Source organism: Danio rerio, chromosome 8 (genome assembly GCF_052040795.2).
Source record: "Danio rerio strain M-AB ecotype USA chromosome 8, GRCz13ab, whole genome shotgun sequence".
In the NCBI taxonomy this organism is placed as follows: domain Eukaryota; kingdom Metazoa; phylum Chordata; class Actinopteri; order Cypriniformes; family Danionidae; genus Danio; species Danio rerio.
The window spans coordinates 48787650-48812997 of NC_141028.1; the positions used below are offsets into that span (position 1 = coordinate 48787650).

Sequence of the window (25348 nt, forward strand, 5' to 3'; positions counted from 1 at the left end):
TCTCTCTCAATTCAATTCATTTTAATTACAGTGGCTGAGTGAGCTTAACGTGCTGAAATTTGAAAAAATTTAGGCAAATTGAAAAAAGATCTTCATTCGTTTGACAGTACACGTCCTGCAAATCCTCACAACGCAAATACATTTAAAAAAAACGTGCTGCATTTTTACACAACGCAAACAATTTACAAAAACGTGCTGCATTTTCTCCCAACACTTTCAAATAGCATGGAACACACCGGAAATTTTTTAAGTAGACCCTAAAACATAAGGGGCTCGGCTATTTAGGTTATGGATATTTAGGCTAATAAAATACAAAAGACAAGAGAATCAGGATGTTAAAACAAACAAACAAACAAACAAACAAACAAACAAACAAACACTCACCTTTCAAAGATCACCTACAACTTCACTGAGCAATAGTCACACCACAGCAGCATCCGTTATGTTTTTGCGTCTCCTTGACACATTTCCGTTGTGTTCCGTTGTTTTTGCAGCGTGTTCGTAATTCGTTTACATTGTGAGAAAATGCAGTGTTTATTAATTTGTTTGTGTTGTGTGAAAATGCAGTGCGTTTTTTTGATGTTGTATGCATTGCATGGATTGCAGCACGTGTGCTATCAAACGGATGAAGATCTTTTCTTAATTTGTTGGCATTTTTGTTTTTGCATGTGTTTTCTTAAATTTCAGCATGTTAAGCTCTCTTGGCTACGATGGCCAGTGCATTATTTTACACGGTATGTTATTATGCCGTGACTGTTGCTCAGTGAAGTGATTGGTGGTCTTTGAAAAATGAGTTGTTTTTCATTTATTTTAATATCCTGATTACACGACACAACACATCCATATCTCAGCAGGGTCCGTCATGTTTTTGTGTCCCCTTGAAACAATTGCGTTGTATTACGTGGACATTTGCTAGTGTTGTGACCGATTTTCCGCATGTGTCTTCAGTTGTTTGTGTTGTGACCAATTTGCAACACGTGTACTACCAAATTGATGAAGATCGTTTCTTTGTTTGTTGGTGTTTTTTGTAATTGCATGTGCTTTCTTAAATTGCTGCATGTTAAGCTCTCTCAGACGCCGTATATGAAAGTAATATGCAGTATAAAAACATATGCCAGTAATTGGCAGTTCATTCCGCTGTGGCAACCCATGATAAATCAGGGACTAAGCTGAAGGATCGTGAGTGAAAACAAATTAGTGATGAAATAATAATAATAATAACAATAATAATAATACGAATACAACAATAATAAACAATATATGTAATTTATTGTAATAATGTTTAGGATTCATTTATAACAATTTAGATGTGTGCGCGTGCCTCTGTTTCTCCAATAAATTTGGGCATTTATATCAGTAGATGTATTTGAATGTGTAAGTTTAGGTGCCAGTGCTATTCTTGTCAAGTGGAGTTAATATGGCAAGCTGTTTTAACGTTCTATAAGCCCTTCAATTTCATGCTACTATTACCTGTTTATAGATACTTGCATATTTCTTCAGTAAGTACCAAAACTTATTCATTAGCTAGTGCTTATTATTTAGTTACTTACAGTATATCTTTTTGAAGAAAAAAAATATATAGTACTTATTCATACACTGTAAAACCCAACAGTCAACTTTATCAAATGAATTGTTTGTAGTTAACTCAAAAATGACTCAAAGTTAATTCTACTCATTTGGAAAGAGTTTTGAACTCAGTGTTGAAGGTAATGAGTTAATTAAATACCTTATTACTTCAGCTTAAATGGAGTAAGTTCACAGTACTCATACAAATTAGTTTTTATCTTAAATATTTTGTACACTGAAAAAAAAATATTCAGAAATGATTCAATTTTGTTTACGTTAAGTGGTTGTAAACAATTTATTTGTGTTGATTTTAAACAAACAAATTAAGTTGATCAATATTAAACTTAATTTGTTTGTTTAAATTCAACACAGATAAATTGTTTGCAACAGTTCTGCATGCAACAAAAATGCAGCAGCCAGAGTTCTGACCAGGTCTAGAAAATATGATCATATCACCCCAATTTTATCCTCCTTACACTGGCTGCCTTAACAGTTTCGTATTGAATTTAAAATATTACTTCTCACCTATAAAGCTCTAAATAATCTAGATCCTGTTTATCTAACCAACCTTCTGTCTCGCTACAAACCAACTCGCTCTTTAAGATCTCAAAATTCAGGGCTTCTAGTAGTACCTAGATTAGCAAAATCAAGTAAAGGAGGTCGAGCCTTCTCTTTCATGGCTCCTACACTCTGGAATAGCCTTCCTGATAACGTCCGAGGCTCAGACACACTCTCCCAGTTCAAAACTAGATTAAAGACCTATCTGTTTAGTAAAGCATACACTCAATGCATCACCTAGCGGGTTCCACACTGGCTTCTACATCTTGCTTATATACACTATGAACAGCAGCTACGCTAATTATTCTCTTTATTCTCTATTTTCACCTGGGGATACTCATCCCGAGGTCCTCAGATTATGCGGAGTCACTGATTGGATCCAAGACCAGCGACGTGATGATCCCAAGGATTCCATATCCGGGACCAGGCCATATCCTGAGCTGCTATTGCGCTGATGGTCGTGGGGAGTGGAGAACATTAGTCTGATTCCAGCGACGTCCCAGGGACAGACGAGTCTTCGCTGAGGCCATCTTCCAGCCTTAACCACGGCGAATGAAGCTCTGCACAAGACTGTTGGCCAGCGGAGAAATTAAAATGGTCGTGCCCAACTGAGTCTGGTTCCCTCAAGGTTTTTTTTTCTTCACTCCCATCAGGTGAAGTTTTTTTTTCCCTCTCCGCTGTCGCCACTGCCTCGCATTGTTCAGGATTGGTAGAGCTACGCATCGATGAATTTGCTCTTCAGTGTTTGAACTCTCAGTAATGATTAAATCACACTGAACTGAGCTAAACTGAACTGAACTGAACTGAACTTAAACACTAAAACCTGAACCACACTGTTCTAGTTACTATGACCATTTATGTGAAGCTGCTTTGACACAATCTACATTGTAAAAGCGCTATACAAATAAAGCTGAATTGAATTGAATTGAGCACTTTTTTTAGTGTAGCAATCAGTTTCCTCAAACGGTTTGAGTTGCCTTAACTTGTTAAGTTTTACAGCACTGAGTTGGTTTGAGTTCTCTTCATTTATTGAGTTTAACTGTGCTCAAATTGCTTCATTTACTCAACAGAGTAAGGGCACTGTACCCATTAGAATAAGGGTTTGAATTTAAATGGTTTGTTGCAGTTTCTTCAAATGGTTTGAGTTACCTTAACCTATTGGGCTTTACAGTGTAGATTCTAATATTTATCAGTACTAATTTATTAAATAAATTGTCTTTTTTAAAGAATAGTACTAACTAAATATATACTAGTACTTATTCATTTGATACACATATTCATTCATAAGCCGTTGGTACTTATTAGAGTCAAGCATGTATTTATTAGATGAGGTCTGCAAGATATGAACTAGCAATTGCGAGAAATAAAGAATAATTTTTACGGAAAAAACTGAGTCGTGAGATTAAAATATGCCATCGTTTTTATTTTTATTTTATTTGTGCCCATGAAATATGAACTTGAAATCTTGTAAGATACAAATGAATTATGCTTCACCAGCCTATGCATTATACTGTACCTATAGTGAACATCTAAATATGAAGAGTTCATATGCAAAATCATGACATTTCCTTCTAAAACGAGCATGTTTTCCAGGCTTGTGTGTTTATGTTCAGTTTGTACACTTTAAAGTCAAAGAAAAGAACCTGTTTGGTGCCATTAAAAGAGAAATAACTGAATCTACACACAGGAGCCTGAACAAAGCACATTTTAGAAAAAAATTTCAGATGGCTTAACATTTCAGTCTTCTGCACCTCCTTGTGTTTGACTTCAACGGTCAGGACTTTGTTCAAAGACGTTCTGTGGTTAAATGTCAACACATGATCTGACGGCTGGTCCACTGGAGGGTTACCTAACCACCATCTCTGAGCTCATGGAGGGATACAGTGACCCCTGCGCCTAAACACGTATGTCCAACCCATAGACCGTCTTAATCCTGTTGATGGATTAGAGCGATATTCTGATGTCCGAGACGCAGGTTCATCCACTCAGCCAATCAGAGAACGAGGAGTGCACAGTTAATGCCTCAGTGATCGTCTACATGTTTGAGTCCAGTTTCAGACTCTGATTCATTCATCATCGTCGCCATCAGCAGACCATAGAGGAGGACAGACAGACATCTTCAACCTGACAGGCTACAACTCATTGTGAGTCATGCGTTCATTTGAATCATTCTATGTATTTCTACATTTTAAAAATTGCAGGTTTGTTTGCTTTTATTTATTCAGTCATATTAACTTTTTTATTTGTCGAGTTGATTTCTGATGTTTTAATGTTTCAGAATAAGTTTGTAATTCACCCTCATATGTTTTAGATCCGAAGTTCAACCAAAAGCCAATAATCTGGGGAACATTTTGTGAGGAAAAAATGCTGGATGTTTAAATCTAAAACCAATGGTGTCACTGCAAAGAATTAGTGGTCGCCTTACATTTTTAAGTTGACTTAAATATTACTTGACTTAAATATTACTCTTAATATGACTCATATTAATTTTAATTACATTGAAATGACTTACAAAAAGCTTGTATAAATTGATAAAATTAGTAGGAAACATGATTAAATTAGTTTATTAAGCTCTAATTAACATGCAAATATTTGTAATTATTGATGAGAATACAATTTTAACAGTGTTGCTTCAAATTTTACATGAAAATGTCTAAATTTAGCCAAATTTAGGTGGAAAATTAATCGTCGTACTGGAAAATTGCATAAACTTAATAGTTATATGGTCGAAACAGCATAGTTATTAACATATTTTAAACAATTAAACCAAGTTATCATGTTTCAACTTAATTTCAAGTTGTTTAAATTAATTAAACTCAAAGTCTTTTACATTTATTTTAGGTCGTACAAGCTTTCTTAAAATGTTAATAGTTAAAATTTTAGGTTTAATTTGATTGAACTTAATTTAAGTTTACTGCTATTTATTTAAATTAATTAAAAAATCTATAAAATAGCTGAAAATATTTTCTATGCTTACTACATATAGAAACAAATATGTTTTCATATAAAATTTTATTTCAGGACAAAATTTTGAAGGGGCAGTGAACTTTCAGTATTGTATTGTTTTGTTGTAAATTGTACTTTTTAATTCTTTCAAAATGCAGAACGAATGTAATATTAACGCAGATCATTGTTAATGCAGATTATAGATTATATATATATATATATATATATATATATATATATATATATATATATATATATATATATATATATATATATATATATATATATATAATGCATGATCAACTTACAGTGCTGTTGACATTATTTAATGGGTATATGAATGTGAAATGTCTCTGCGATGTATTAGTGAAGCAGATTATAAGATAACCAGACATTGAACTAGCAGATTACCTGTCTAATAAGCTGTCAGACTGGTGGCCTACTTTCTACAAAGATCATTTCATTGCCTGACTCTAGATAACAACATCTAGCAATACCCAGTGTTGAAGTTCCCTTCAAGCAGCAAAAGATTTGATACAGAACTTGATTTATTGTGAATCGAAATAAACAAACAGACACTACTGGTCAATTACATAAACAGGTTTTCAAGAATCAAAACAATAACATTGAAGACAGCTTTATTTCTATACTACTGTAGAATGTTTGTTTGTTTGTTTTTTCTTACAAGTAAAGCATCACTATTAGATTTCTACTATTATATTTTCCGCCAGACACCCATAAATGTCAGAAATTTTACTTTTAGGTGTTTAAAAAAATATTGTCAACCATATTTACAAGAATGATTAACATTAAAATAGATTAGATTCAACTTTATTGTCATTACACATGTACAAGTACAATGAAGTTGAATCTAATTTAACTTCATTGTACTTGTACATGTGTAATGACAATAAATACCGCTATTTATGGAAACAGTGATTATATGTTGTGACTATCCTTCAAAATTTGGTCCTACGATACATTTTTGTATGATAACTTATTTGTTTCTGTATTTTAGTAAGCATTTTCAGGTATTTTATTATTGTTATTTGTATTTATTTAAAATAATCAGACACTTGAACTGAAGAATCTTCCTATGTCCAGTCTCAGATATAAAGGTACAAAACCGGTCACTGGGGTGGTACCTTTTCAAAAGGTACACTTTTGTGCCTTATAGGGCACTTACGTACTTTAAAGGTACAACTTAATACATAAAAAGTACAAAAATGTAGCTCATTGTACTATCAAAAAGCAAAAGTGTACCCTAAAGGTACAAAATTGTACTTTAAAAGTACCAATGTGCACACATAAGATATAAAATTGTACCCTTTTCGTTTAGGTACCACACCAGCGACAGGTTTTGTACCTTTATTTCTGAGAGTGTATAACAATTGAAGCAAAATAACTGAAGAGGGAACCAAAACATCTTTGACTTGTGTATAAACTTAATTAATTCTATATTTAATAATAGTGATGAACAATTAATAATAAAAAACGTTAATATTATTGATTGTATCAAAGTACCACAGAGCCATATTGTAACCTTAAATATAAATATAACTAATAGGCTACATTTTATGTAAACATATACCTTTATGGTTAATAATTCTTTCATTTTTTAAAAAGACATATCAAGTGCAGTTGTTTTGATTTATAGAAGATTTCTATATCTCTAGAGCCAGATCTCAGTGTCACGGATCAGTCAGTGTCTGATTGGTTTATTGGACTATTTTTAGCGAACCGCTTTCAGACACATGATCTGATTGTTTCGGAAACCTCCAACCTTGTGTTTTCGCAGCTCCTGTGGGGATGCATTCCAAATTTAAGCTCTTCTCCTTCCTAAACTGCCTGTTGCTGCTGGCTGTGCTGCTACCGGTAGCGCAGTCTCGCCGGGGCGGGGGCTTCGGACGTGGCGGCGGGAGAGGTGGAGGCTGGGGAGGCAGCAGCTCGGGTCGCGCGGGCTGGGGTGCAGCTGGAGGGCATCACCGAGCTCCACCCGTACACACGGGACACATGGGGCACATAGGACACACAGGACACACAGGACACACGGGCTCCTCGGGACACGGAGTCGGCAAGGTGGCTGGTGCGGCGGCGGCAGGAGCTCTTGGAGGAATGTTAGTCGGTCACGGTTTGAGCTCCATGGGGCGACCAGGATACGGGTATGGGTATGGTGGATACGGAGGACACGGCTACGGGTATGGGCATGGATACGGGCATGGTCATGGACATGGAGGACATGGAGGGCATTCGGGAGATCATAATGAGACTGATGCGGATTATTACTTGGATGGTGCTGCAAGTGGACATGCCTATAGCTGCGTGACAGTGTTTGGACTCATGATGTCATTCTTGATTGGCCACTTCCTGTCATAAAACCGCCACTTTTACACTCTTGCACCTGTAAATAAAACACAGTCTAACGAAGTAAAAAACATGTATGACAGTATTAAAGGGATAGTTCACCCAAAAATTATTGTTTACTCACCCTTAAGTGGTTTTAAACGTTAATGAACGCTAGACCTCAAGAAGATAGGCTATTATGAAGAAAGCTGATAACATTGACTTCCATTGTAGGCATGGGACGATAACCAGTTTCAAGGTATATACTGCGGTTCAGAAAAGTCAAGTTTTTAAAACTGCTACATGTAAGGTTTTTTAATGTGTTTTTGAAGAAATTTGTGTTTTTGAAAGTAATGAAGACAGCAGAGGTCAATTATTTATTTTAATTATTAAGCCTGACATGTTTACTTTTCCAAAACATTTTAATATGTTGAAATATATTGTTTTTGTAATAGAATAAAATGTTGTTTCTTACCCAGACATTTAAAAAGAACTTATTTTAGAGCAGTAATCACAATACCGAGATACTGTGATATTTTTATCCAAGGTTATCATACCGTCAGAAACATAGTATTTTTACCGTATATCATAGTAGAAAGAAACTAATACCATGAAAGTGTAAATGATTACAGCTTCTCTCAAAATATCTTCTTTTGTGTTCAACTGTAAGAAACTCATGGTTTGAAACGATGTAAAAAGGGTGATAGAATATTCATTTTTGGGCGAATAATCCCTTTAAAAGAGTACTGTCAGTTTTTAGAAAAACTGATGCTTCTATGAATGATTTCTGCCCAAGATTCACCTGCCCAAAAATAAGATTGAATTTAGGAAATATGTTCATATACAGTTTGTTTCTTTGTCATGGAAGACAAGACTCTTCTAGTCTTCGTCATTTTGAATTATTGACTTGTACGCTGTAATAAATGCCTGGTTGCTTCATTCCAATGTTTGGTAAAATGTGGACAAACCCAATGATTTGGTTAAAACCGTTTTGGGTTTGTCAATATTTACTCAACTTTGAGTTAAAACAACCCATATTTTTCAGAATAATGAATTCATCTGGCTTCATTTGCTCCTAAACACAAATTAGCCACTGACGTAATCAAAATTTTACAAATTGCTGTAAAGTTTTTTTGTTGGATGAGTGCATGCCTGAGCTTGAAGCTTGTATATATTTTTAAAGATCAGATGTTTTTTAAGGAACTACATAGATTTTTCATGAATTAGCTTCTCTATATAATGGAATTTTCTATCATTTTGAATACACGCTGTAGAGCAGGACTATCTATAGAGCTTCGCGATGTCTGTTGTAATGAAGCCAACGTCTTTCAACGATTGTTCTCCATTGAGCCGTTTCAACCTTCTCAATGTTTTAATCTGTTTGTTCCAGCCATTTACGTCAGCGAACATTCAAAATAAAACAAGGCTTATGGTAAAATCACATTAAACCGTAATAAGCTTGACGAAGTGTGTCGAGTCAAGAACAAATCTTGTTAAAGGGCTCGGGCGCGTCTACCTCACTTCCCCCAAGCTCTTTAACAAGCCGCTGATTGGCTTAAACCAATAAGATTTTATTGCTTTCGCTTGTACACCTTCTTAGATCTGTTTGTCAGGTATGCATGTTTATTTTTGTACTGCGGAAATTCAATAAATGTACTTCATAAAATACTTGCTTTTTTTGTTATTTGATCATTCCATGTTCCTAAAATGAGTAAATGTGGTTGTTCTCAGATCCAGGTAAACATCCATTATTTCTGTACTGCAAGCATGACCATATTTTATGTTTCTTTACTGTGTGACTTTACTAGTGAAACTATGTTTCAACTTTTAAGTTACAAAATATCAACATGATTTTTTTTTATCAACATGATGAAGTCAGTTTAAAGTAATTTAAAATTACTTGAAAATATGATTGATACAACTTTTAAAACATTTCTACAATGTGGTCACAAGACTACAATAATACATCAACTACTGATCTTAGAAGTCAAAACAATGAACTTGGGTAAATGACAGTAAAGAAATTAAATTCAGTTCAAATTTTATTAATGAGAACATCTTAAAGGGATGGTTTAAATTCTCAAAAATCTATCGTTATACAGTGTTGCTTCAAACCTTCAGTATATGAGGACTTTCTCATCATTCATTCTCTTCACCGCTTAGTCCCTTTATTAATCCGGGGTCGGAATGAACCGCCAACTTATCCAGCACGTTTTACGCAGTGGATGCCCTTCAACCTGCAATCCATCTTTGGGAAACATTCATACACACTAATCCACTCTTAAACACTATGGACAATTTAACTTACCCAACTCACCTGTACTGCATGTCTTTGGACTGTGGGGGAAACTGGAGCACCCGGCGGAGGAAACCCACGCGAACACAGGGAGAACATGGAAACTCCAAACAGAAACGCCAACTGACCCAACCGAGGCTCGAACCAGTGACCTTCTTGCTGTAAGGCAACAGCACTACCTACTGTGCCACCGCATCACTCGAGGACTTTCTTCAGTGGATAAAAAATAGGATTTTTTTAAAATGAAATAATTTTTTTTTAAAATGAAACAGAATTCGAAAGCACTATACTGGTACTTATTTTGTAGAAAGGCCCACCAGTAGGTCACAATATTGGAAATATCGAATATTCTAATATCGCTTCTCTGCGATAAATATTGCAATACGAACAGTTACACAAGATTTGAAGGTTTGAATAGCACGTTTTGATGCTTTTCTGGAGAGCCTAAGTGTTAAGCTACAGTAATGAAATAATCACAATGCAAAAATGCTTTTCTTTGTCTCGTTTCTAATCCAAACATGAAAAAAATCATGTAAAATGTTGTTTAGCTTTTAATTGTTAGGAGAAATCTCAAAATTATGAGTTAAAACAAGGTAAATTTTCTGCCAGTGAGGTAAGTAAAACAATGTTGTTTTCGCTTTGGAATGTAGATATTTGGACTACAAGCAAAACAAAACTCTTATATCTCTTATATATATATATATATATATATATATATATATATATATATATATATATATATATATATATATATATATATATATATATATATATATATATATATATCTCGTATAAATTTCATATAAGTACAGAGATTAAATACAATTCTGAAGCTCCTGGTCAACTAATTCAGACTCAACATTGCATATCCTGCGATGTGACTATTGCTGATGTAAAAAAAAATTTAAAGTCTGTCTCAGTTTACTCACACTTGCATGTTTATATTACAAATATAAATTGAAGAATGTTGTAAACCTGTAAGTACTGGCATCTATGATAGGCTAAACTAACACTACAGGAGTCAATAATTACAGGTTTCCAACATGCTTTAATAAACAGTGGAAGTCAGAATTATTAGCTCCTGTTTATTTTTTCCCCCAATTTGTTTAACGGAGAGAAGATTTTTTCCAACACATTTCTAAGCATAATAGTTTTAATAACTCATCTCTAATAACTGATTTATTTTACCTTTGCCATAATGACAGTAAATAATATTTGACTAGATCTTTTTCAAGACACTTCTATACAGCTCAAAGTAAAATTCAAAGGCTTAACTAGGTTAATTAGGCTAACTGGGCAGGTTAGGGTAATTAGGCAAGTCATTGTATAATGATGGTTTGTTCTGTAGACTATCAAAAAAATTGCTTAAAGGGGCTAATAAATTTGACAAAATGTTTTTTTAAAAATTAAAAACTGCTTTTATTCCAGCCAAAATAAAACAAATAAGACTTTCTCCAGAATAAAAAATATTATCAGACATACTGTGAAAATGTCCTTGCTCTGTTAAACATAATTTGGGGAATATTTAAAAAAGAAAAAAAATCAAAGGGAGCTAATAATTCTGACTTCAACTGTACATTATTTTGTGTTCAGGAGAACAATACAACACAAACTGGTTTAGAACAAATACAGGGTGAGTAAACGATAACAGAAATGCGTTTCATTATTTTAGCAGTCACTAACTATTGTTACCAATAACACATTTAGAGCAGTGTTTCTCAACCACGTTCCTGGAGGCCCACCAGCACTGCATGTTTTAGATGTTTTCTTGGTCTGTCACACCCATCGCAGGCCTTTCAGTCTCAGCCGATGATCAAAATCAGGTGTGTTTGGTTAAGGACATGTGGAGAATGTGCAAAGATGGTGGTCCTCCAGGAACGTGGTTGAGAAACACTGATTTAGAGTGTTTGCTCTTGACTTTCATAAGGATCATTTATTGATTAAATATTTTAATCTAACTAGTAATCATGAAATTTGGAAGCTTTTATTTAGTGCATACTAGTATTAATTAATTTGCTTACACTTTATGTTGTCAACCGGCCTCTTGGCAAGCTGAAAGAGGTTCAAGTGAGCTCTACTGGAGCTCCTATTGGCTGTCACTCAAGAAAGTCGCTCCTAATTTGCACAAAGTTAAAGGATTCTCAAATTTGTTGCATCGCTTGACAGGCTCACCTGGTCACCAACGGTCGATGTGGCTTGCATAGACGAAGGTCGCTAGAAGTCGCTCACTCTCCGTTAAAATGAACGGTCACTTGTCGCTTTGCTGCGAGTCGCTCGTAGTGTGAAACGTGAATGAGGCTTTATTGTTACAATGTAAAATTCTAAAATTTAACTGCACCATGTTTAGAATTAGGTAGGAGGCCTATTTAAATTGGATATATTTCTATTATTTTATTATAGTGTTACTGTATTTTTGACCCTCTTCCTATTGAAAAAACAAAAGTTGGATCCAAGATGGCCGACTTCAAAATGGCCACCATGGTCACCACTAATCTTGAAAAGTTTGCTCCCTCACATGTGCTACAAACAGGACATTAATATCACCAACCATTCCCATTTTATTAAGGTGTATCCATATAAATGGCCCACCCTGTATATGTAGAGTGTCATTAATAGCCAAGCGCAAGAATGAGATGACGAATTAAAGTGACCTCTTCGAAACCTTTTATTTCATTAGGTGTTTAATAAGGAGCAGCAGGATTGTTCACATTAGCTTGTGGGTATGAGAGTGAGAGGGGAAGGAGAGTTGAAGGAGATTCCAGTACTACTGCAGTGCTCATGAATAAATATGAGTAGATATGAATATGCATCAGAACACATTAAATCAGCAGGCAATGATGAGATTTGGCAATATATATGAGTGCGCTCGCGTGTGTGTGTGTGTGTGGCTGCACCTTGAGTTAAAACAGAGTGGGACGACTGCTGAAGTCAGGAACAGAAAGTGCGGAGAAGTCGGTAAAAGTCTAATGGGAAATAAACATTTGGCATGCTCACAGTTTTCCTTGTCAACTGACGTGAGACAAAGCAGTTAATCGAATGACCATGAACAAAAGTCTTTTACATTTCGTTTATACAGTGTTGCATAAAAAGCAGCAGGACATACACAAGCTCTTGCTGCCATCCGTAGTCTCTCCATCTTCCACCTTAAACACATTCTCTTAGTCTTTGCCTGAATCTGCGTTCATTTCCAGTGTGTATCGTTCAGCATTTTCCAGGTTTGTGCTGTGTGAATGTGTTTGTAAATTGTTTAAAACTATCTGTGATGTGTTAAGGGTGCGTGTCTGTTTAATATGTTTATAAACTAGTGATATGTTGATGATTTGCGCGTCTGTACGTGTGTGTTTTCACAGTCATAAACAGTTCCGCATATACTGCATCGGTCTTAATACGACTATGTTTATATACTAGGTTTAAGAGTGTGTAAATGTGCGCACTTAAACAGTTCTGTCTGCACCTGAGCGTTTGCGAACCACCTGCTCCCCGTTGACCTGGTCCACAGCGAGGGTCTCCACCTCCGCCTGCTGCCGGGCTGCTCCTCCACCCGCTGAGGGCGAGCGGTGGATGCGATGCGCTACTCCTATATGTGCATTAGCTCGGGAATGCGGACCCTCCCGTGCTGGGCTGTTCCTTGGACTTGGAGGTATGGGGATGTGGGCGGGGCTTGATGGTGCAGGGGGAGTGGCAGAAGAAGCGATGGGCGGGATCACAGAGGGGCGTTCCCTCAACACTGGCTGAGACTCTGCCGGAGCTGCTGGCTCTCTGGCTTGCAGGAAGGGTGTGGGATCTGGCATAGCATCTACCGAATCCCGAAGTACCACCCTGCGGCCGTCTGTGGCGCCCATACGGTAGAGCTCCGTGTATTCGGAGTGTAGTGGTTGTGAGAGACTTTTGCGCATGCGCCTGCGAGGGGTCTCAGGTTGCCGGACGTCCTTGTCGTTTCCCGATGGAGCTGGAGGTGGTGTGGGTTTGAAAGAACCAACAGGACTAACGGAGGGGCTTATTCCTGCTGCACCACCAGCAAGAAGGCGTTTTTTGGTGGCGTGGAGCTGGGACGTGAGGTAGGCAATGGTGCTGGCTCTCTGCTCCAGCTCTCCAGACAGCACAGCCAACTTGTGGCTCTTCAGCTTCAGCTCGTCCAGGTACTTCTTCTCTCGCTCTCGGATGGTGTTTTCCAAAACAGAGATCATAGCGTTCTTCTGCTCAAGGTCCCGCAGGAGCTCTGTGTTCTCCTGCTCTTTAGCCTTCAGCTGAGCCTCCAGCTCCTCACAGCGCTGGTGCAGCTCTCTGCAGCGAGCCTCGCCATCATCTGAGGGAGAAGAGAATGTTATGCGGCAAGATAAAAAGAGATGCTCTAAGCAAGAGCACTTCAACTCTAGTAATGGAAGACCAGCCTCCTGCTGAACTTTACACCACAGTAGTGTTGTCACGATACTGGAATTCGAAACCAATCAGTACTGAAATTTTAAAAGCTTCAGGTAAACATTTGATCACTATGGAGCACATTCATATACGGCGCAGATTTGCCATTGTATTCACGTGCTCAACAGAAGTGGCTGTGTTTGGCTGTGAAGGTCATCTGTTTACCGAACTCACTGCTGTTTACTGAGTGTAACCACTGATACAGGGACACTGGAGCATTTCAAAGTCACGTCGATCAGCTGGTTTGTGGCGTTAAAACGCTCCAGTGGTGCTGTATCTGTGTTTACACTAAGTAAACATTGGTGAGTTCGGTGAACCGATGACCTTCACGGCCAAACACAGTAATTTCTATCGAGTATGTGAACTTAATAGCAAATCAGCTGTGTTTAAGAACATACTCAACATCGCTCAAATGTTCCCCGGAAATGGACGTTTTTAAAATTTCAGTACAGATTGATATCGAATTCCAGTAGCGTGGCAACTCTACCCCACAGTTAAACAAGCTAATCATGGGCTGTATTTGTAAAGTGTAAAATGTGGGTAGAAAGCTATCAAGGTATGTCGAATTCAATGATCATGTCCCATACTGTCAACTCAGGCCCTCATTTTAAGTGATGCGATCACAAGTGGTCAGTCGAAATGCATTATTGTTTGTCCACCTTAACAATCATAGAGTAATAGCTAAGAAATATGGGCCTTTGCAAAGACTATTCTATTGGATCCCTCAGTAAATATCATATTCCTGTTGATTTCCAGCCTTATCTCTTGAGGAAATGTAACTATTTTTTGTCTTGTCAGAAAAGTGACTAATTCCTACAAATTAATAAGATTTCACTTGACTGAAAATGTATGATTTTTAAAAGGAGGCATTTCCCAAACCCCATACCCTAACCCACAGGTGCCCAATCCGGCTACTGGAGATTCAGCGTCCTGCTGAGTTCAGCTTCAACTCTGATCAGCTCTTCAGCTCCAAACACAAAACCAACTAAAGCCACGGTCACAGCAGAATTTGATCTTGCGATTTCTGTCGTATGGCACTGCAAAAAGGGGTGGGATTAAGCAAATTGATTAGAAGTTAAAAAAAGCGAGCGATTGCTCCATATTTTAGCTCCTCGTAATGCAATTTTGCAAGTCCGAGTTCACCAAGCTTGAACTTTGCTATGTAGTGACATGCAAAACGTATAGCACGAGCTTGCGTTTCCAGTCTGGAAAAAAAATTCTTTGGGCTAAAAGGTGCAGTGTGACCATGACTTTACTAGGATCTAAAAGAGCACTTCGTAAAGTAGACAGGTGTGGTGTGTATGATCAAGGTTACAGCTGGACTCTGCAAAACAGGATCAGACACCCCTGCCCTAACCCTATCTTTTAGTGAAGATGAGCAAATCATACTAGAATGTACGAATGAGATTGAATGAGATACAAATGAGACAAATTAAAGCAAATTAGCCAAATCAGAAATGTACAAATTGCTGTGTGATTGTGCTAGAGTTTCCCGGTGGGTGTCCAAAGGTAAAGATTGTGTTCTGGAGTTGGAAGAAGGTGTTGGTTCCAGACGACTTTCTAGACTGTATTTACCTTTGTTCACCTGTGATCAGATTTATAAAACTGAATGTTAAAACCAGAGTTTAATTTCCATGTCAAAATTTACTATTTTTATTTTGCTAGTGTTCATTGTTATTCATTAGGCAACAATTAATCAGTGTAAGTTAATCTACTTTAAAAATAAAAAGTTTGTTTTGGTAATCTTGCCCAGACCTTCTTACAGTAGTTTGCTACAAGAGAATGATGCGCAAAAACAAAGTCCCTACTCAATATTCCATTCAGCTTAAAATGCATCAACATAATTAAACGAAATTTCACCAACTTCCAGTTCACACACAGACTTTAAACTTTCTTTTTCTTGTAAATCATTAATGATACTCTGTCTCAAATAGTCTAAAAATCTTCTAAATGTATAACCACATGCACAAATGATCCCTACAAAGTGACTACAAACAAGCCATCTGCTTGAACCTTCATTTACAACCAAGGTGATTAGAATTAGCTGACAGAGAGGAGGGTTAAATTGGGCCTGGAGTTACTAAAATCTGGTCTTCCAGGACTGCAGTTAAAAAGTGCAGCTCTATTCCAAAAGGGGTGGGGAATGAGGGAAGAATACAAACAAACTAATAATTCATTCAGTACTACAAAAGTTGTGCAATTAAAAAAACACAATCCAGTGTTTGTTTGTGCTTGTATGTATTGTTATTCTAATTAGAGTATTGGCTTAGTAACAATAAAGATAATGGCCAATTCAATTTCAAAGCAATTGCTTAATCTCTAGTCTTTAGTCTCCAGAGCTATTTATGTGGTGAAAAGTTTTGGCCTAAGCAGAACATTTTTATTTTAAACAACCACAGCTGTGATGATCATTATGTTTACTTCGAAGGCAGTAGCCTATCTAGAAAGAAACCCAGTTAATTAAAGCTGTGCAGTCAAACACGTTGGTCCAATCCCAATTCTACCTCTTAGACCAGTGGTCACCAAACTTGTTCCTGGAGGGCTGTGTCCAGCAGATTTTAGCTCCAGCCCTAATCAAACACACCTGAACAAGCTAATTAAGGTCTTACTTTGTATACTTGAAACATCCAGGCAGGTGTGTTGAAGCAAGTTGGTGTTAAACCCTGCAGGGACACTGGCCTTCCAGGACCGAGATTGGTGACCCCTGCCTTTAGACCTTCCTCTTACCCTTACCGCTTGTTTTGCGCATTCACGTGAAGAGGTAGGGGTGTCCCAATTCTCTTTAGCTTGAAGGTGTAGGGCTAAGGGGAAGGGCTAGATAACTGAGATTTTTCAGGACCACACTCATAACCAATAGGTAAGAAAATTTCCCAGAATACACCAGCCACAACGCTAGCATGGCTGCATAGGGAAGTAAGGAGATGCACACAATTTTTTTTGTCATTGTTACACATTTTTACAACAAATAAGAATATGTTTTAATACATTCATAACGGCGTTAGTGTTTTATTGTCATACTTAAAAAAAAAACTTAAATAAAAACCGATAAAAGTAGCTAATCCATAATAATAATTCCTGTTTAGCAGTCCCAAAACATACTTTCACATATGACACTCGATGACACTCGATACCCTGTCAGAAAAGTCTAGTGGCTGGGAATTACCTTTTTACAGTGTCTGCTATAATGTTAATGTTGTTTTCATGTGTTTGCACAGTATAGTTATGATCTTATTGCCACATTATATCGTTATGATAACACAATGTTTGCCTTCAGTGATTTCCTGAAGATAAATACCAAAAAATAACGCAACTGGAATAACTACAGTAACAATCATCTGATCTCATATGAAGTAAGAGAGTGTGATGACATGATGTGTGCAGGTGCTGTAGTGCTGTCCCATTCCTTATGGCAAAATTTTGAAGCTCTTCCCCTTCACACACTTTTTATTTTAAGGGCCAAGGGGAAGGTTAAGGGGTAGGGGTACAAAAGTAGAATTAGGAATAGGCCTTAGTCTAAAAAAATAACATGATTATATACAGACATCTGCACAAACTGACCAAAACGTTCTCCAACCACCTATAGAGGGCAGCAATGAACCATGAATCGGTCATCAATAAACCGATTACCCAGAGAAACTAATGGCTATGAAACATCAAACCCTTTTCCTATACAGAAACTCTCTCTCTCCCAGTCCTCCCTAAAGATCTGATGCTAAGCTTTTGACAAACAGCATTTGTTGTATTATGGGAACAGCTCATTTAGCCGAGCTCAGCAGAGATATTATTGATTTCTCCATAAATTTAGCTGGACAGACATACTGAAAGTGCATAGATAATTCTCCAGCAGCTTTTAAACACTGGAATCAGCGTTGGGTGAGTATTATTACATTAGGTAAGTATTAGAATACATTGGGTGAGTATTATAAATTCCATATAAAAGACATGCTTCGGCAAGGAAATAGGGTGGGTCTGGGACAAGCAACGCACACACTTGATAGGAGGAGGGGGGTGAAGGGCAGACACACAGAGACAGAGATCCCATCTCCTGTTACACTGCTAATGGATATGAAGGCTGAGGGAATAACTGTGTCCTGCTTTACTGACCTTCAGCTTTGTAACATTCTAAACAATGGCGCGACAACATCATCTCTCTCACATACACACAAACAGGAATTATTTGATCCAAATGTAGTAAATAAATGTGTTTTTTGTAATGATGATAAGCTAATAGATCATTGTTCATACTGTTTTAGAACTAAGAAGAGTATTTTAGATATTATTAAGTGTTTAGCCCATAAAATGTCTCAGATTTGATTCTAAATATGCTGCCAGAAACTAGAAAATTATATCTTTGGTATTTTTTTTAGTGGGTGAAGCAACGTTAGCAATATGGTTGACAAGAAAGATTAAATTCACAGGTGGAGATTCAGTTGATCCCAATTTGACTTTTTTAGAGCTTTAATATCTGCACTGTAAAACCCAATAATCAAATGTATCAAATGAAACGAGTGTTGCTAACTCAAAATTGACTGAAAGTTAATTTGAAAAGAGTTTTGAACTCAGTGTTGAAGGTATTGAGTTCATTAAATACCTCATTACTTCAATTTAAATGGAGTAAGTTCACAGTACTCATATAGATTAGTTTTTCAACTCAAATGGTTTGAGTCTGTTTCCTCAAACGGTTTGAGCTTCTTTAGCTTATTGGGTTTTAAAGTACTCAGTTGGTTTGAGTTCTCTTTATTTATTGAGTTTAACTGTGCTCAAAGTGCTTCTTTTACTCAAATGAATTAAGTTCACAGTACACATAAGGATAACTTTTGGAACTTAAAATGGTTTGAGTTACCTTATCTTTTTTGGGGTTTTACAGTGTGCAATAATTAGAGCAGAGTTCACTGTTTTTAAAAACTGACCAATAACTTAATGGTTTTGAATGACATTTAGGGAATTGAGAACATTTTGTGTGTTGTTGATGAGTTATTCTTCCGTAAATGAAGTTATTTTAATGTGTTTAGTCATTTATGTGATTTGGTGTGTATTGGAAAATGTGTTTTTAAAGGGCACCTATGATGAAATCATCTGTTTGGACAGAACTGTGTGTAGGTATAGTGTGTCAACAGTAATATTGGTGTGATATAAAGACACTAAGTTTCTTTTTTCAAATTTACAGTTCTTAAAATAGTTTGATCCAAACCCCTTCCCTTTGAAGCCCACCGCAGCATGACGTAGGACTGAAGTTTCCCCGCCCACCGAATTGATTGACAGCCGCATATTAACGTCTCTGTAGTAACGCGTGTAATCATATCCACAAGACAGGACGTCCACAAAGCAACTGGGATTAAAAGATCTGTTCATCTCGCTGTGGTCATCTGCATCTCAAGAATGAGTTTTACAAGTTCGCAAAGGTTTTTAAAACAGTGCATGTTTGTAATAAAGACAGTGAAATTGCTGGGGTGTGCGCATTGTGTGTGACTCATTGTTGCAGAAAGGCTTGAATTAACTTCACAACAAGTATATCAAATAACAGTTGGATAAGTTCTCACTCTATTAAGGGAGATCTGCTTCACTTTTTTCTGTCACTGTGCTGGTTATCTACCTACACGCATCAGAGCAATATAGACAAAACATGTAGGAACGGTGGGTGGGAAGAACTAGCTTTTTTGCATTAAAGGCATAGACAATAAAAACAGCTACAATGTCATAACAGCTCAAATTTCCCACATTTAAAAAGCTATAATAAATAATCTGATGGGTTTTCGAGCTGAAACTTTACAGACAAGTTATGGAGACACAAAAGACTTGTCTTAAATCTTAAAAAGAGGATAAAATACGTGCCATCTAATGTATTTGTTTTACTTTTGGAAAAAGTAAAAAAAAAAGAAGAATGATGTGCTCCTTAAAGATGTAATATACAAAATTATCTCTCTTGCTCACTTATTCTACTGCTTTATCTTAATTTAGATTTATTGGAGAATTATCAAATAAAATATGAAAAATATAAAATAAATACAATTTTTAAAAACATAATCAACAGATCTTAACAAATTATTTTAAAAAAACTATATGAAGAAGCAATATGAAATAAAATTAAAATAAAATGAATAAAACAATTAAAATAATAAAATATAAATCTTTTTAAAAAGATTTAGCTAATTTTATTTAAACTAGGACTAGTTCACAAATGTAGGTTTCGGAAAAATCTCGATGTTGCAGAAAAACGATAATAGACAGTTGGAATATGAATTGTCTTTGAATCCACGACAAACGTTGTACAAATGGTGGCCAAAAATGACTGAATTTTTTTGTTTTTGGTGCCATATCACCACTTATAGGCCGAGTCATGGTATATGAGTGGCGATTAACCATACACACCATCTAACAAAGTTTCAAGTCTCAAGGCCAGGCATGTCCAAACTCAGTCTTGGAGGGCCAATGTTTTGCAAAGTTTAGTTCCAACCCCAATCAGACACACCTGGGCTAGCTAATCAAGCTCTTACTAGGCTTTCTAGAAACATACTTGCAGGTGTGCTGAGGCATACTGGAGCTAAAATCTGCAGGACACCAGCCCTCCAGGACAGAGTTTGGACACCCCTGCTCTAGGCCTTATGGTTTAGTCTGCCCATTTGGCATTAAAAAATTATGAAGAAATTTAAGAAAAATAATAATAATTATTATTATTACAAATTACAATTATTATTATTTTTATTATTAGAATTACAAACTGATTAATCAGAAATAAAAAAACTTTTTGAAATTAAACAAAATTATCAATAAATAAAAAAATGAATTGCCTTAAAGTGTCAGTGAAATAAAAAACCTATGGTAATAAATTAGGAAATGTCAAATATTTATCAAATTAATCATAAAAATACAGTAATTTTATTCAATTTAAGTTTTAAAAATCAAAATTTGTGCATTAAAAAAATCAGTCAATCAGCAAAAGACAGTGGTAGTATTACAAATGTAATAATAATACAGTGGAATCCAAATTATACAACACTATAATCAGTATAATGCAAAAAAGTAAAAAGTATAATCACAAAATTGTAAAGATTTATAAAAATTAACAAAAATAAGTCAGTACACTGACTTAATGAATCATAAAAAGGTGAAATCAATAGATAAAGTGACAGATTAGTGGTATTAATAAAAATAAAACAATAAAAGTAATTGTATAATTACATAGAAAAAATGTTGTTGTGTGAGCAAGTGTGATCGTTTCATATTAAAACTATCCGGTGTGCTTCATTTGAATTTATGAGGCTCTCAGTTCCATGTGATCTCTCTAATAGTTATTAAACTAGACATGCAGAATGAGCTTGTTTTGTACTGACTCACACTCTCTCTCGCACTTTCCCCCACCGCTTCATTACCACTGAGCAATGGCCACACCAGTTAATGAGGCAACCATCAAATATCCACACAAGCCCACTTCATCAACCAGAATGCATGAACACACACTCCAGCACAGACATCTGAGGTCAAACGACAGCTCATGAGACAGTAATAAGTATACTCGATTCTTCACAATGCTAATGTCCCATGTGTCACAGTATAGAGATGACAGATGTGCCATAAGCAGACTTTGCTAGTGAAGTTATCTGTTAGTTTAATAACAATGAACCATCTGCTGGTATACTGCAGTCCACAATAAGAGCTGAGTTTAAATCGGGGTAGAAATAATCTCTATTATTATGTGATGGCTGGATTAAGGGTGATCCCTGATCTTTAAAGCGGGGTAAAACAACACAGTATTTTTATTAGAGAATGTATACACTTAACATGATAGGTTATTTTAACTTAATGTTGTGTCAAATATGGACAAACCCAGCATTGTGTGTTGAGTTTGTCGATATTTAAATGTGTATACTCTAAAAATGCTGGGTTATTTTAACTCAATATTGTGTAAATATGGACAAACCCAACAGTTTGTGTGTTGGCTTGTCCATACAGTATTTGACCAAGTGTTGGGTTTAAACCACCCAGCATTTTTAGAATGTATACACTCTAAAAAATGCTGGGTTATCTGATCTCAATGTTGTGTCAAATATGGACAAACCTAGCAATTTGTGTGTTGGTTTGTCCATATTTGACCCAGCGTTAGGTTAAAACCACACAATAAGTTTTTTAATGTAAACACTAAAAATACTGGGTTATTTTATCTCAATGTTGTGTCAAATATGGACAAACCCAGCAATTTGTGTGTTGGTTTGTCCATATTTGACCCAGCGTTAGGTTAAAACCACACAATAAGTTTTTTAATGTAAACACTAAAAATACTGGGTTATTTTATCTCAATGTTGTGTCAAATATGGACAAACCTAGCAATTTGTGTGTTGGTTTGTCCATATTTGACCCAGTGTTGGGTTAAAACCCACCCAATTTTTTTTAATGTATACACTGTAAAAATACTGGGTTATTTTATCTCAATGTTGTGTCAAATATGGACAAACCTAGCAATTTGTGCGTTGAGTTAGTCCATATTTGACCCAGCATTGCATTAAAACCACACAACATTTTTAGAATGTATACACGCTAAAAAATGCTGGGTTACTTTAACTCAATGTTGAGTCAAATATGGACAAACCCAGCAGTTTGTGTTACTTTGTCCAAATATGACCCAGCATTGGGTTAAAACCACGCAACATTTTTAGAATGTATACACTCTAAAAAATTCTGGGTTATTTTAACTCAATGTTGAGTCAAATATAGACAAACCCAACAGTTTGTGTTGGTTTGTCCAAATATGACCCAGCATTTGGGTTAAAACCACACAACATTTTTAGAATGTATACACTCTAAAAAATGCTGGGTTATCTGATCTCAATGTTGTGTCAAATATGGACAAACCCAGCAATTTGTGTGTTGGTTTGTCCATATTTGACCCAGCGTTAGGTTAAAACCACACAATATAGATTTTTTAATGTAAACACTCTAAAAATACTGGGTATTTTTATCTCAATGTTGTGTCAAAAATGGACAAACCTAGCAATTTGTGTGTTGGTTTGTCCATATTTGACCCACTGTTGCGTTAAAACCCACCCAATATTTTTTTTTTTTGAATGTATACACTCTAAAGATGCTGGGTTATTTTATCTTAATGTTGTGTCAACTATGGACAAACCTAGCAATTTGTGCGTTGAGTTAGTCCATATTTGACCCAGCATTGCATTAAAACCACACAACGTTTTTAGAATGTATACACGCTAAAAAATGCTGGGTTACTTTAACTCAATGTTGAGTCAAATATGGACAAACCCAGCAGTTTGTGTTACTTTGTCCAAATATGACCCAGCATTGGGTTAAAACCACGCAACATTTTTAGAATGTATACACTCTAAAAAATTCTGGGTTATTTTAACTCAATGTTGAGTCAAATATAGACAAACCCAACAGTTTGTGTTGGTTTGTCCAAATATGACCCAGCATTTGGGTTAAAACCACACAACATTTTTAGAATGTATACACTCTAAAAAATTCTGGGTTATTTTAACTCAATGTTGTGTCAAATATGGACAAACCCAGCAGTTTGTGTTGGTTTGTCCAAATATGACCCAGCATTTGGGTTTAAACCACACAACATTTTTAGAATGTATACACTCTAAAAAATGCTGGGTTATCTGATCTCAATGTTGTGTCAAATATGGACAAACCCAGCAATTTGTGTGTTGGTTTGTCCATATTTGACCCAGCGTTAGGTTAAAACCACACAATATAGATTTTTTAATGTAAACACTCTAAAAATACTGGGTATTTTTATCTCAATGTTGTGTCAAAAATGGACAAACCTAGCAATTTGTGTGTTGGTTTGTCCATATTTGACCCACTGTTGCGTTAAAACCCACCCAATATTTTTTTTTTTGAATGTATACACTCTAAAGATGCTGGGTTATTTTATCTCAATGTTGTGTCAACTATGGACAAACCTAGCAATTTGTGCGTTGAGTTAGTCCATATATGACCCAGCATTGCATTAAAACCACACAACATTTTTAGAATGTATACACTCTAAAAAAATCTGGGTTATTTTAACTCAATGTTGAGTCAAATATAGACAAACCCAACAGTTTGTGTTACTTTGTCCAAATATGACCCAGCATTGGGTTAAAACCACGCAACATTTTTAGAATGTATACACTCTAAAAAATTCTGGGTTATTTTAACTCAATGTTGAGTCAAATATAGACAAACCCAACAGTTTGTGTTGGTTTGTCCAAATATGACCCAGCATTTGGGTTAAAACCACACAACATTTTTAGAATGTATACACTCTAAAAAATGCTGGATTATCTGATCTCAATGTTGTGTCAAATATGGACAAACCCAGCAATTTGTGTGTTGGTTTGTCCATATTTGACCCAGCGTTAGGTTAAAACCACACAATATAGATTTTTTAATGTAAACACTCTAAAAATACTGGGTATTTTTATCTCAATGTTGTGTCAAAAATGGACAAACCTAGCAATTTGTGTGTTGGTTTGTCCATATTTGACCCACTGTTGCGTTAAAACCCACCCAATATTTTTTTTTTTTGAATGTATACACTCTAAAGATGCTGGGTTATTTTATCTTAATGTTGTGTCAACTATGGACAAACCTAGCAATTTGTGCGTTGAGTTTGTCCATATTTGACCCAGCATTGCATTAAAACCACACAACATTTTTAGAATGTATACACGCTAAAAAATGCTGGGTTACTTTAACTCAATGTTGAGTCAAATATGGACAGCGATACTTCAGGATACAGACAAGAGCGTGTGCCTGCAGTGTAAGCAAGGAGAGTAAGTTTTCCCCACCATGTCTATCATGGATCAGCTGTGATCGCCACTGCCGTTTATCAATGTCACTCATCAGTGAAGGAAAAGGCAAAAGCCAATCACAGCCCTTTCTGTTGAGCGTGTGACCAAAGGGGTGTAAGAAAACTTGGTAGACAAGGATCAGAAAGCAAGCGGGATATTTGTTTATATTATTTGCTATAAATGCTTGTGTTGTTTAAAGGTACAGTTTATATATCTGACTGTAATAAAGGCTAAAATTGTATTACCAATAATATATAAATCTAAATATATTTTTACCTTTTGAATTGCTGCTCTGAAGAAAATATAAAACTGTGTATGGTAAGCATCGTCAATGCAACGCGATGCAACGAGATTTCAAACTGAACCGAATTGATGGCATGATAATCGTAACCGAACGGAACCGTGAGACCAGTGTAGGTTCACA

At 36.0% G+C, this 25348-nt stretch overlaps 3 protein-coding genes and 1 long non-coding RNA gene across 7 annotated transcripts in view; 3 read left to right on the forward strand and 1 right to left on the reverse strand.

The window, feature by feature from the left end:
• rassf2a (Ras association domain family member 2a) overlaps nucleotides 1-9966 on the forward strand; it is a 55160-nt gene extending 45194 nt beyond the window's left edge. The window contains exon 8 of the transcript XR_015497016.1: nucleotides 9824-9966. The gene's annotated coding sequence lies outside the window, so the exon portion shown is untranslated. The remainder of the gene's footprint in view (nucleotides 1-9823) is intronic.
• On the forward strand, nucleotides 1581-9081 carry prnpa (prion protein a (Kanno blood group)). Of its 2 annotated transcripts, XM_087263251.1 has the most exons (3): nucleotides 1581-1796; nucleotides 3067-4268; nucleotides 6869-9081. In XM_087263251.1, the coding sequence occupies exon 3, from the start codon at nucleotides 6880-6882 to the stop codon at nucleotides 7444-7446; it is 567 nt and encodes a 188-aa protein (XP_087119377.1). In that variant the 5' UTR covers nucleotides 1581-1796; nucleotides 3067-4268; nucleotides 6869-6879; the 3' UTR covers nucleotides 7447-9081.
• Nucleotides 9967-10489: 523 nt separating the features above from the next.
• On the forward strand, nucleotides 10490-13125 carry LOC147835774 (uncharacterized). Its single transcript, XR_015498361.1, has 3 exons — nucleotides 10490-10743; nucleotides 10788-11420; nucleotides 11612-13125. It is a non-coding gene; the product is annotated as an uncharacterized LOC147835774 (long non-coding RNA).
• ccdc92 (coiled-coil domain containing 92) overlaps nucleotides 12357-25348 on the reverse strand; it is a 57114-nt gene continuing 44122 nt past the window's right edge. For 2 of the 3 annotated variants that reach the window (XM_087263794.1, XM_087263795.1), the window contains one exon: nucleotides 12357-14015. In XM_087263794.1, the coding sequence (XP_087119920.1) occupies nucleotides 13144-14015 (872 nt within the window). In that variant the 3' untranslated portion in view covers nucleotides 12357-13143. 3 annotated transcript variants of the gene reach the window in all.

What these genes read in the sequence shown, in the direction of transcription:
- prnpa (XM_087263251.1), top strand. Translation starts at nt 6,880, where the DNA reads ATGCATTCCAAATTTAAGCTCTTCTCCTTCCTAAACTGCCTGTTGCTG.